This window comes from Mus pahari, chromosome 15 (genome assembly GCF_900095145.1).
Source record: "Mus pahari chromosome 15, PAHARI_EIJ_v1.1, whole genome shotgun sequence".
Lineage (NCBI taxonomy): Eukaryota > Metazoa > Chordata > Mammalia > Rodentia > Muridae > Mus > Mus pahari.
Genome location: NC_034604.1, coordinates 46,869,050 through 46,882,751, shown reverse-complemented (window position 1 = coordinate 46,882,751; position 13,702 = coordinate 46,869,050). Strand labels below are relative to the sequence as shown.

At 40.7% G+C, this 13,702-nt stretch overlaps 1 protein-coding gene across 2 annotated transcripts in view; it reads right to left on the bottom strand.

Annotated features, from left to right (window-relative positions):
• Positions 1-859: 859 nt before the first annotated feature.
• LOC110333509 (zinc finger protein 474) overlaps positions 860-13,702 on the bottom strand; it is a 19,530-nt gene continuing 6,687 nt past the window's right edge. The window contains exons 2-4 of one of the 2 annotated variants that reach the window (XM_021215064.1): positions 8,756-8,799; positions 4,216-4,396; positions 862-1,028 (exon numbers count right to left, since the gene is read on the bottom strand). In XM_021215064.1, the coding sequence (XP_021070723.1) occupies positions 874-1,028; positions 4,216-4,390 (330 nt within the window). In that variant the 5' untranslated portion in view covers positions 4,391-4,396; positions 8,756-8,799 and the 3' untranslated portion in view covers positions 862-873. Of the gene's footprint in view, positions 1,029-4,215; positions 4,397-8,755; positions 8,800-13,702 lie in introns of both variants that reach the window. The other variant, XM_021215065.1, reaches the window with a different exon arrangement.

The following is a 13,702-nucleotide window of genomic DNA, read 5'->3' as shown; positions in this document are numbered from 1 at the left end:
ACCTCTCTGGCCTCAGGCCTCCTTCCAGGAGAGCCCTCCCTAGATGAAAACACTCTCAAAGTCTCAGAAATGCAAAGCTCTCTCACAGCCTACTTAGGGTGCATGGGTCTGGGCAGGGAGGCACAGAACTTTCTGGCAGGCTTTTAGAAAAAACAAAACAAAACAATGAAGAATCTATAAAACCCCAAGAGGGCATAAAGAACCCTTGCTCGGGCCTCTACAGGATGAAGGAGCTTGCCTCCACCTATTTTGATGAACTGTATTCCAGAGGTCTCCTGAGACGTGAGACTGGTGCCATTGACTACGCAACATCTCAGCAGCAATTCTTGCTGTTAGAAACAGCACCGAATACAATTCTAATACTGTTAACATCTTCAGGCCTCTTAAGTTAATCTGTCCTGTCAGATGATCATACAAGGTAACAAAGCTTCTCAGTTAGTGTAAAAGCATCATCCATTGGTCAGAAGGCAAAGGATTAGGATGGAAGTCTACACTGCCTACAACCTAGAGTTGCCTCAAATTGCCTTTGTAAGCCTCTGTTCACCAGGCACCAGCCTGGCTCTGAGGTACAAACCCGTGTTGAGGAAACCAGAATGAGAGAAATCTGGCAACAATTGCCTAAGAAATGTCCTTTGGACAAAATTTCCAGCTCTGATAAGAAGCAGCCGACACAAATAATTCCTCCCGACACAAAGTGTGACATGGTCCCCTAATAGCTGGAAAGAAGCTGGCCACCTCTGCACAGAGCTGTTCTCTCCAGGCTGGGCCAGTACTCCCTCAGCTCTGGTTCTCCTGGTTTTCTCTCCCTGCCATCTCTTCACCCTCATTTTGGAAGGCATTCACTCCTATAACATTCAGTGCTGACGAAAGGCTTTACTTGGCGGAGGCTTTGGGTTTACAAGATCGCTGGTGAACAATTAGTCTGTCTGGCAGGAAGGTCCGCCCACAAACGTTACAGGGAACCAATTGGCTCTGGGCACTTGTCCAAGCAGCTTCATTTAAGGCGTCAAGATCGTAGAACCCTTTGGCTGCAAAGAGGAAAGGAAGAGGGAGGAAAAAAAGAGAAAAAATATGTATCATAAGTATTTTATACATATATCATATGTATTTCGTATATATTTTCATATATATATATATATGAAAAGGAAAGTAAAATGGTAAAATGGGTTAGTTTACAACCTCAGAAACCATATATTACTATTTATGGAAAATAGTCGCAGAGAATACCTTTTGACTGGTGTTTTCAAGCAAATCATATGACTTTGCCAGATCTTAATAAATAAATAGTAAACAAACAGTGTTAAGCATTCCTTCAGCTATGGACTGGAGACTTTTTTTTTTTGCTTTGAATATTAAAAGGGGAAAGATGCAGTTTTGTGTTATGATATGCATTCTTCACTAATTATTACCATCTTTGCTTACACATTGTTATCTTGAGAATATAACTTTTGGCTTTCTTTCTGTTGGTTATAAATATAAAGCATACAATGGGGAAAGAACTCGTGTTTGTGTTTTTCTTTTATGCAATACTTCCCTGGAATGTTTTCAGAGACCCAAACTGACAACTGAGAGTGAATTTAAGATGAATTATAGTCTAAAAGACATCATCTTTTCATGGCCATAACCAGAGACGTTCTTTAACTAATTAAAGTGAAAAATGCAAACAAAATAAGCTGAAGGGAATAAGTGCCCTTAATCAAACAAAAAAAGAGCTGAGAAATGTGCACTCTTCTCCGGCGGCACACAGGAGAGAAAAGCATGTGGCTTTATTTAAAGGAACAATGTGGGGTTTAACTTTAATAAGCCGTATTTAAATAGAATGACTTTAGTACATTAAATTGACTATGTCCCAAGATCTCTGAAAATAGGTCTCTCAAATGTGGCCAGGCACTCAAAATGGATCTGTTTTTATCATTGGCCAGTGTATGTTACTCCATTAAACACTAGGCTGGGTTCATGATTTCTATCTTAATGGTTCACACAACCATAACAATCCTTTAGATTCTTAGCATGCCTGCTTTTAATGGAGATTTCAACCTGGTGCAGCTTGGTATTTCTCCTTTAGATAAAGCAAGTATCACTATTATACAGATTATGAATGTGTGTTTAAAGATTGGCTTTTATTTTTAAGTGTGTGTGTGTGTGTGTGTGTGTGTGTGTGTTGTGTGTACATGAATATACATGTCTGTGGGGGCCAGAGATGTAGCTGGAGTTACAGGCAATTGTGAGCTGCCAAATATGGGTACAGGGAAAGGAACTCTAGCTCCCTCCCCCAAAGGAGCAATCTGTGGGCTTAATGGCTGAGCCATCTCTCCAGCGCATGAATGTAGATTTTTGAGTGCTTTTGAAAACTCTGTAGAGCAAAGGATAGCACTGACCTTTTCATTGCAATGCTTCAGCATAGGCCTTTGACTGTGGATCCAGGAAAAGAATTATCGCTCTGAGTCATCTCTGAGTATGGGGGAGGAGATGCCAATGCTATTTCCTTAGAGGAGAAAGGCACCTTCAGAGATAAAAAGCATGAAGTCAAGAGGAAAACTGCAGGGCAAGTGAAAGCACAGGATCTACCCATTCACACTGCCAACAGTGGCAAACAGTGCGCTCCCAGCATGTCCCAGGGATTGCCCACTATCATTCCCACTTCCTCTAGCCATATGACGATAAAGATCAAGCAGAAAGAGTGATATAGAGAATTAGAGAAGATTGTTTTGTGTGCCAAGCCAGAAGTTCTAGGTAGTCTCTCTGGAGTCAAATGCTATGATTCCAATGGGTGGATAGTCCAGTTTTCTTTATTTTATTTTATTTTATTTTATTTTATTTTATTTTATTTTATTTTATGTGTATGGGTGTTTTGCCTGTATGCATGTATATATACCATATATGTGTGTTATGGAAAAGGATGTCAAAAGAAGGTGTTGGATCTCCTCGAACTGGAGTTAAGGATTGTTGTAAGCTGCCATGTGGATGCTGGGAACAGAACTCTGGTCCTCTGCCAAGAGCAGTTCAGTGTTCTTTAGCTCTGAGTAATCTCTTCAGTATATTCACTCTGAATTCCTTTCAACCTTTAAGTCCCTTCTTGCCAAGGACAGTGAATAGCTGGGTTTCAATAGTATTTCGAACTTACAGCAACCTAGATTTCATTTGATGGGTTGTCATCTCTTCTCAGATCACACTAGCCAATGATAAAAAGCCTGAACAATAGCTATAACTACACAGGAAAAGGACATTGAAATATACTTCTCTTAAAATAAAATATCAGCTGGGCGGTGGTGGCACACGCCTTTAATCCCAGCACTTGGGAGGCAGAGACAGGCAGATTTCTGAGTTCGAGGCCAGTCTGGTCTACAAAGTGAGTTCCAGGACAGGCAGGGCTATACAGAGAAACCCTGTCTCAAAAATAAATAAATAAATAAATAAATAATCCCTTAAAGAATGAGGAAATCAAATGAGAAAAATCAGTGATAGAAATATGATAATTGAGACTGAGTTTGCATGGCAATTATGTAAATATATCTACCTATATAATTTGACACGTATTTTTTCTTTTCTTAATACTCTGAGGAAACCCAGCACTCTGTGAACCCTCACCTGAGAAAGTACAGCTCCTCTTTTACTTGGGTGAACAGTACCTTATAACACTGATTGCAGAAATAAAAGAATAAAATAAAATAATTAGAATCTGAACATTCCATCCAGATGTTTAGCTTCCTGGTTCCCTTTGCATTCATTCAAAATTATAACCCTCTTGGACTAAGCTTTTTAATGACGACAGTGGCTGGATGGGGGCATCTCCCTCTTCTTCTTCTTCATTTTTTTTTTTAATTGAAATTTTGTAACCTGACTAGTTGGCCTGGTGGGCATTTTGAGTTTGGTACTCAAGACACATTTATAAATGAAACAAGTCTGTCAATATTCCCAAAAGTCTTTAAGCTTTATGTTTCAAAAGAATATCGGGCATGACAATATATAAAAATCATTTAGGAAAAATGGTAAATTCTCATGAGTCCCTTCCACTAGGTTTTGCCAGGACAAAATATCTCTATGTCTCAGCATCTGAAGATACCACTGGGCAGACATTCCAGGACATCTTTTAAAAATCAAATTTGACTTCTTTTAAGACAGTAAGTGCTGCCGATTTCAGATGTTCAAACTAGTAAGAAAGAATAAAAATCTCTGAACTCACTCCCTCTCCCACCCCCTCTTGACAGAACTTACCAGTAATGGTTCTGACTTCTGGTTTTTTCGGTTCTGGTCTCCTTAGTTCTTTAGGCAACAGATTGTTCTCATTATGCCACTTTCTCAGACATTGTGGCTCGTGAATGCTAATCGATTTGGTCCCATATTCACGGCTACAGATGTAACAAACAACTGTTGGTGGACGCCTTATCATTGTTGGCTGAAAATAATATAACTCATTAGATGAAGTACAAGTATGGAAATCTTATTTTAAAGTTACAGTAAAATCAGTTTATATGGAAAGTTAACATTGTTAATTCCAATTATCAGGGGGAAGAGAGATAGTTTAGTGGTTAAGAGTACTGTTCTTGCAGAAAACCTAAATTCAGTTCCCAGAAAGTCACAATTGCCTATAACTCCTTCTAAATTCCAAAGGCATGCACAAGCATAGACACACACACACACACACACACACACACACACACACACACANAGAGAGAGAGAGAGAGAGAGAGAGAGAGAGACAGACAGACAGACAGACAGACAGACAGACAGACAGGCAGACAGACAGACACAGACAGACCCAGAGAGACAGAAAGACAAAAAAGAAAACTGTAGCCAGTCTGGTGAATTTAACTTCTTTGGCAATTTAAGAGATCAAACTATGCTGTTACATGAGTGGATATGGCCTTGGAGGGGAATAAAGAGGTATTGTCTGAAATGTATTGTCATTGTTTATAAGATTGATTGATCTTCTGATCCTTACACCTGAGTGTAAAGGTGGGAAACACAATAGGAATGGAGGCTAGAATTCTCCTCTAGATAGTGGCAAGATCTAATGCGCCAATGTATCTGAAAATGAAGGTGTCATCGGAGAGCAGGAAACAGGACTGTCCACACTCTTTAGCTTTTTTCTCCTGCAAGAACCTGCACCTTCTTTCTGAGTCTGGAGTGAGGTCCACCACAGGCAAGACTACTCATCAAGTTGGTAGATGAATACCCAGCATCTTGCCTGCAATCTTCATTGCCAATAGACTGGATCTAGAATCACCAGGAAGGCATACCTCTGAGTATATCTTTGAGGGATTTTCCAAAGAGGTGTGATGGATGTGGGAAGACATCCTATAGTGGGTAATATCTGGAATCCATATGACGACATAATGAGCCTCTGACTGGGAGATGAGAGGACTTGATGAGTACAAGGCCCTTCACCAAGCCTGATGAACCTGAGTTTGACCCCCTGCAACCCATGAAAGGAGAGGGTAAACAACTGCTACGTGTCCTCTGACCTCAACATGCACATTGTGGCATTCCATGCACATGTGAACACACACACACACACACACACACACACACACACTTCAATAAATTAATAACTAAACAAACAAACAAACAAATGTCCAGATGGTGGAACATAGAGCTTCGGGAATTGGTGCTTCCCTTGCTTATTTTATTGTTGCTTTGACCTGTTCTTTGCTTGCTATTTCAGTTTCTTCCTTTTGGAATGGGAATGCATGGTCTGTCAATGTATATTAGAAATTGGTGGCTTTTTTATTTTATGAGGACTCACAGTTAAGGGATTTTCTTGAGTCTCTGATGGACTTTGACCTTGACTTTTGGACAGCATTGAGACTGCACTGGTTCTGCATGAACTCTCTGTTATAGGAAAAGTAGGAACCTTTGACACTGGGAGTGGAAGGATATACCTTAAAAGTGATAGTGTCAAGTTGGCAAAGGTTGATCATCATTGTCAACTTGTTCAGATTAGGAATCACCCCTGAATGTGTCCTTGAGGAAGTTTACAGTTGCTGTTGTGATTAATGTACCCTCAAAAATTAGCCAAAATCAACTCTCCATTAGATTGCTTCCTGTTAACCTCAGAAGATGGAAAGATCTCACATGGTCATGGATTGGCAGGATTAATATAGTAAACACGGCCATCTTGCTGAAAACAATCTACAGATTCAATGCAATCCCCATCAAAATTCCAACTCAATTCTTCATAGAGGTAGAAAGAGCAATTCTCAGATTCATTTGGAATAACAAAAAACCTCAGGATAGCAACTATTTTCAACAATAAAAGAACTTCTTGAGGAATCAGCAACCCTGACCTCAAGCTGTACTACAGAGTAATAATGATAAAAACTGCATGGTATTGGTAGAGTGACAGGCAGGTAGATCAATGAAATAGAACTGAAGTCACAGAAATGAACCCACAGACCTATGGTTACTTGGTCTTTGACAAAGGAGCTAAAACCTTCCAGTGGAAAAAAGACAGCATTTTCAACAAATGATGCTGGTTCAACTGGCAGTCAACCTGTAGAAGACTGCAAATTGATCCATTCTTATCTCCCTGTACAAAGCTCAAGTCCAAGTAGATCAAGAAACTCCACATAAAACCAGATAAATTTAATAGAAGAGAAAGCTGGGAAGAGCCTCAAACACATGGGCACAGAGAAAAAGTTCCTGAACAGAACACCAATGATTTATGCTCTAAGATCAAGAATTGACAAATGGGCCCTCATAAAATTGCAAAGCTTCTGTAAGGCAAAGGACACTGTCAATAGGACAAAACAGCAACCAACAGATTAGGAAAAGATCTTTACCAACCCTTCATCTGATAGAAGGATAGTGTCTTAGTCAGGGTTCTATTCCTGCACAAACATTATTATTTGGCTTACACTTCCACATTGCTGTTCATCACTAAGGAAGTCGGGACTGGAACTCAAGCAGGGTAGGAAGCAGGAGCTGATGCAGAAGCCATGGAGGGATGTTCTTTACTGGCTTGCCTCCTCTGACTTGCTCAGTCTGCTCTCTTATAGAACCAAGACTACCAGCCCAGAGATGGCACCACCCACAAGGGGACCTCCCCCCTTGATCACTAATTGAGAAAATGCCTTACAGCTGGATCTCATGGAGGCATTTCCCCAACTGAAGCTCTTTTCTCTGTGATAACTCCAGCCTGTGTCAAGTTGACACAAACCTAGCCAGTAAAGATATTATCCAATATTTGCAAAGAACTCAAGAAGTTAGACTCCAGAGAACCAAATAACCCTATTAAAAATGGAAACAGAGCTAAACTAAGAATCCTCAACTGAGGAAACTCAAATGGCCAAGAAGCACCTAAAGAAATGTTCAACATCCTTAGTCATCAGAGAAATGCAAATCAAAATAACCCTGAGATTCCACCTCACACCAGTCAGAATGTCAAAGATAAAAAACTCAGGTGACAGCAGATGCTGGGGAGGATGTGGAGAAAGAAGAACACTCCTCCATTGTTGGTGGGACTGCAAGCTGGTACAACCACTCTGGAAATCAGTCTGGCAGTTCCTCAGAAAATTAGACATAGTATTACCTGAGGACCCAGCTATACCACTCCTGGGCATATACCCAGAAGGTGCTCCAACATGTAATAAGGACACATGCTCCACTATGTTCATAGCAGCCTTATTTATAATAGTCAGAAGCTGGAAAGAACCCAGATGACCCTCAAGAGAGCAATGGATACAGAAAATGTGATACATTTACACAATGGAATACTACTCAGTTATTAAAAACAATGACTTCATGAAATGCACAGTCAAATGGATGGAACTTGAAAATATCATCCTGAGTGAGGTAACCCAGTCAAAAGAGAACACACATGATATGCACTCACCCAAAAGTCAGAATACCCAATATTAAATTTACAGACCATATGAAGCCCAAGAAGAAGGAAGACCAAAGTGTGGATGCTTTAGTGCTTCTTAGAAGGGGGAACAAAATACTCACAGGAGGAAATATGGAGATAAAGTGTGGAACAGAGACTGAAGGAGAGACCATCCAGAGGCTGCACCACCTGGCAATCCATCCTATGTACAATCACCAAACCTGGATGCTATTGTGGATACCAGGAAGTGCTTGCTGACTGGAGCCTGATATGGCTGTCTCCTGAGTGGCTCTGCCAAAGCCTGACAAATACAGAGGCGGATGTTTGCAGTCAACCATTGGACTGAGTGTGGGGTCCCTGATAGAGGAGTTGGAGAAGAGACTAAATGAGCTAAGGGGGTATGCTGCCCTGTGTGTGTGTGTGTGTGGGGGGGGTGATCAACAGTGTCAACAGGACAGAACCACTCCCCAAGCTCCCAGAGACTGGACCACCAACCAAAGAGTACACATAGAGGGATCCATGGCTCCAGCAGCATATGTGGCAGAGGATAGCCTTGTTGGACATCAGAGGGAGGAGTGGCCCTTGGGCCTGTGGGTGTTCAATGCCCCAGTGTTGGGGATTGCCTGGGCTGGAAGACAGGAGTGAGTAGGTGGGTGGGGGAGTACCCTCATAGAGGCAGGGGGAGGGGAATTGGGGTAGGGAGCTTCCAAAGGGAAGATCTGGAAAGGGGAAAATATTTGAAATGTAAATAAGGAAATTATCCAATAAAAAACATAAAATTAAAAACATTACTTCTTGTCGGGTATTGATCACAACAATAATAAGAATAGTTAATATAGGTTAGAATTGGTAGGTAAACAAATCACTAAGGGTAATGTAATAGAGTTTTCCAGAAGTCTATAGTGAAATCATTCCATATCTGTTACTTACTATAAATCTTTCTTCTTTTTCATATACCTCTTTCTATGGAATCTCTGCAGAAAAACATAGAGGCCACAAAATAATGACCTCAGATTTTTTAAATAATAAGAGAAAACAAAATTAACCTACTATAAGTATAAAACAATGTCAATTCAGAATTTTAGTCCAGTAAAAATAGTCTTCAAAACTTAAGATTAAATAATGATTGTTTTTTTTTTGCCAGAAGAACAGTTAAAGAATCCACTACGGATATACTTATTGAGCCAAAAATTTTAGGAGAAATTTTAAATTACAAAAGAAAATATCAACAAATAGTCTGTTCTGTAAGAAACAATAGGAAAGCAATATAAAACACAATTAGGTCAGTCAATAAAATAAGCTTTGAATTATTCATAGTTTTGCCATACAGAATACTAAGTCTCTTTGATAATGGTCTTTTTACGACAAAAGTATCCAAGAGAGAGTTTATACTGTATCTACTGTATCTGTACAAACCAAGCAATAGTCATCAATAACACAGTGTGGAGCAAAAACCAAAATAGATAATTATTCATATGTTTATATTTTCTTGAAATAGTTTTAAAATATGTATATTGAAAGTCAAAGGCATGTATTTTAACTTATATAGTAACCACTAGTGCATACAGATATGCAAGAGGAGGAACTAAAGCTGACAGGTGAGATGGGCAACCAAACATCAAATATGATAAATTAACTGATCCCCAAAGGAGGAGGGGTAATAAAAGAGAAACAAAAGCATCAAACCACCCAAACATGGCTATTGAGAGGATTGATACAGAAAGATGGCTAGCAATAAAGCCGAATGTGTTGATAATTGGCCAGGGGTGGGGCTGTTATCATTGCCTACCCTTCTGCCTCTTGCAGTATTCCTCAAACAACCTTGTCTTTTTAAATCAATACTTACAGTAAATACAAATAGTCTAAGCAACACAATGAAAAGATATGCTGCTGGGCTCAGTGACTCATACCCAATGTTCGTAAGTGTGAGACTGAAGTAAGAAGACTGTCATGAGTTCAAGGCCAGCCCAAGTTACATAATGTATTCTAGTCCAGCCTGGGCTATAGAGCTAGACTCCATCTCAAAAAGCCAGAAGAATACAAATTAAAAGTAATAAAAGTGAAAGAGAACAATTGATTAAAAAGACAACATCCAACTTTGTGGTTTTTATTACAAGAAATACATTTTATGAACACTACCTTGCAAGTTGGCTTCAAGTAAAAGAATGGGAAACATATTCCATGTGACCAGTTAGAAAAAAAAAAAGCTGGCGGGGCTATGTTCAGTGTAGGCAGCTTGAGTCAGATAAGTAAGAGGCTGCAGGGACATCGGCAGCCATGAGAGCCAAACTGAAATGTGGATTGTCCTGTGATAGGAGTCGTTCAGCAAGAGCGAAGCCATAAGTGCATGTCAGGGATGTTAACCTGGTGGTTTGTGGCTAGCAGGCCAGCAGGACTATGATATCCAATATCTGCATATAAGGGCATGATGGGACCAGATATGGCAATACTTTATTCTAGAAGGTGGCAGCCCAGGCCAGAATGAGAGAAGTGAACAAAAGCAAACTGAAGGAAGAGGAAAACATTGTGCTCTGGACCCAAGGAGACTGATAGAGTCCTAGAACTGAACCTCAGTAAACTTAGCACAAACTGGAAATAGGTCTGCAATTTGATGTTAGTAGTTCTTAGAAATATTCATGCAGAAAGGGGTATTTTAACTAGGAAAATGCCAGATGAAAGGGTTAGAGTATGGAGAAGAAATGCAGGTAGAATGTCCATAATAAGAATATTAAAAATATAAAACTATAGGTAAAAAAAAATACAAAGAAAGTTTTGAGTTTTCAGTTTAAGAACTGAGACATGGAGAGGAAAGCTCCTTCTAGAATTTTGGAAACACTCCTTCTTGGCTTCCAGCAAGGTGGAGTCATCACTCCGTAAAATGTTTAAAAAAAAAAAAATGGACAGGTGAGAAAAAGACATCAGATTTAGTACTAGCTCATACATCAGTGACTGGTGAGCATTCAGTCCCAATGGAGCAAGAAAGATAAAGAAAAGTCTAAAGTGTGTTGATTCCCGCTACCAGCAAACCACAGAACCCTCAACTGTTAGATGTTCAAACTTAGACCTAGGGGCAGGGAATGCCTATCAAAAGAAGCTTGAAGGAATTCAAAGCTGAGTGTAGTCACAAAAGGTTTCCATGACAGGATTATAAAATAGGGTCTTCCTTCACCATCCTTGAGAGGTGGGACTGAGGGTGGATTGGAGATGTTGAGCTCAGAGGAAAGGGAAGAAAAAGGAGGAAGAGGAGGAAGGTGAAATTAGAGGAATGTGGTCGTAGGAAAGTCAGGGTTGGTAGAGCTCACAGAGAGGAAACTTCATCTCCTGGGTATCGTGATCTTCAGGGGATGAAGAGATTCAGGGTTTTGAGACAGCAAGTATCAAAATGACAGGACTGAGTGCTGTGGAATGTGACAGTGATTGAATTAGGAAAACTACTCACCAACTAAAGCAAAAAATTTAAAAAAAGACCTAATTGAATAGAATTGCAACAGATTCAAGTGGCATTAAAGGCCCCTTTCCCCATATGTTCTTTAGTAGGGATGGGAGGCACGAAGACAGAAACAAAGTGAATGGTATGTTATCCTTGGGGGAAATTAAATACCATAAAATATGTATGTTTTTAGAATCAGCCTGCTTTTAATCACAGCTTTTGGGCAGTCTCTTAATGGAGAAAACAGAAAACAAGACCACAATAAAAAACAAAACAAAACAAAACAAAGCCAGAATGAATTCTGACTACCAGGAGCAAAATAGATTCGAGAAGACTAAACAGCAAATTAAGAGGCCAAGCAATTGGAGTGAGTTCCTTAAATGTGGATTTTATCTGAGGTGTAATATTTTTATTGAGTACTAAACTGCACCAATAGACTGCACTCACCGAGGTGAGCAAGTGCTTGTTTCTAGTGTTTTCATGTTGTGTAGCATTGTGTTTTCATGTTGTGTAGCATTGTATAGCCCATGCAAAGTGACTTGGGAAGCAGAGAACTGAAGACATAAGAGGAAGTATAAAGCATTAGCCATAGGTTCTGAGACACCTCGAGGTTCCCTACTATGTCTTCTAGCATTTATTCGCTGGAAAGGTTAATTCAATTACAGGGCTTTCCATGGAAAAATAAGATGCTCATTTTACCTCGAGCAGAGTATATTTCTTAAGATTCCATATGGAATCTGGACCATAAGCCAAGCCCAACCAGCAATGCAAATGGCCTGGTTCCAAAAAGAAGACATTCACATCAAATTGTCATAAAGTCTCCTTTGCAAGGGAAACTTGTGAGCGAACAGGCTGACTCAGAGGACAGAAGACACCCTGAGAACTGCAAAGAATGTAGAAGAAAATGACTAGCGTAAAAACGAATGGTGTTCTCTATATCTCTTTTGAGAGCTTCCCTATGCTGTATATTTGGGGGTGAACTTCAATTGACCTGAAACATACTTCATATTCTTAGGTTTGAGCATCTTCTTGCTAAGGAGTGCTATTGGGAGGTGTAGGCAACCCATCTGTGGCTGAGGAGAAAATGTTCCCTAGTGGGTCTGGAGAGAGATATGATACTTGATTTATTTTTTTCATTAACTTCACTATTAGTGTGAAATTTTGTGGAGTAATCTGTGGCTTGTGGTCAAAGCCATTACCATGATTACTAGGGATTTACTAGTTGAGTTCTTTCTTCAGTGTTTGTAGGCAGAGCTGGATTTGGGTGCACATGTCTGTATTTGTGGTGGGTTTGGGGTGGCAGAGAGTAAGAACAGGAAGAAAAGACCCAACCACCCAGATGGAGCTAGCACAGTGCCCCCTCTTGCCCAATGAGCTGCAAGCAGCATTGGATAGCAGCATAACAGCAGTTCAGGGACAGTGGTCACAGGAGGACAGCAAGCCCCGTTCATGTGGTGGAGCTTGCCATAGCCAGCCAACTGCTGTGCTGTGAAATCGAAGGAAGGCAAAGAAAAGCCAGCGAGTCTGAACTCGGTACAGAACAAAGCATTGGAGTTAGTTTTCCCACCAACATTTCAGATAGTACTTGTGGAACTGATGCTTTAAAAGTGAATCTCTTTCGGGGGGCAGTCATGATGGGTCCCTTTTTTTGTGAGCATTCCATAGCCTCTGTAATAGTGTCAGGGCTTGGGGCCTCCCCTTGAGCTGGATCCCACTTTGGGCCCATCACTGGACCTTCTTTCTTCAGGCTCCTCTCCATTGCATCCCTGCAGTTCGTTCAGACAGGAACAAGATTCAGATGTTTGCACACAACCAATGGGCAGCGGCTGTGTCACCCCTGTGGTTGAATTAGGGAAAAGCTGGAAGAAGCTGAGGAGGGTGACCCTGTCGGAGAACCAGCAATTAACCTGGACCCTCAAGATCTCTCAGACACTGGAACATCAACCAGGCAGCATACACCAGCTGATAGGAGGCCCCCAACACATACATAGCAGAGGACTGCTGGGTCTGGGTTCAGTCAGAGAAGATGCACCTAACCTTCAAGAGACTGGAGGCCCCAGGGAGTTTAGAGGTCTGGTAGGGTTGGGGTGGGGGGTGGGGACAGCCTCGTAGAGACAGGGGACAGGGAGGAGGTATGGGATGTGGATCAGTCAGAGGGTGGACCGGGAGGAGAATAAAATCTGGAGTTTAAAATAAAATAAAAAATTAAAAATATAAAGAAAAAAAGTGAATCTCTAGTTGGATGTGAGCACTGTTCAGCTGTGAAGCACTTTATTAAAGTAAGGAATACTCACTCTGTAGGTGTGTCTGTCAGCTCTCACCTCTTCTCTGCTTTAGTCCTTTCTGGTTGGTGGGAAAACCAATTCAGGCCAAATATAGACATAGATGTTTTAGGAAAAGCACGTGTGTGTGTGTGTGTGTGTGTGTGTGTGTGTGTGTGTGTGTGT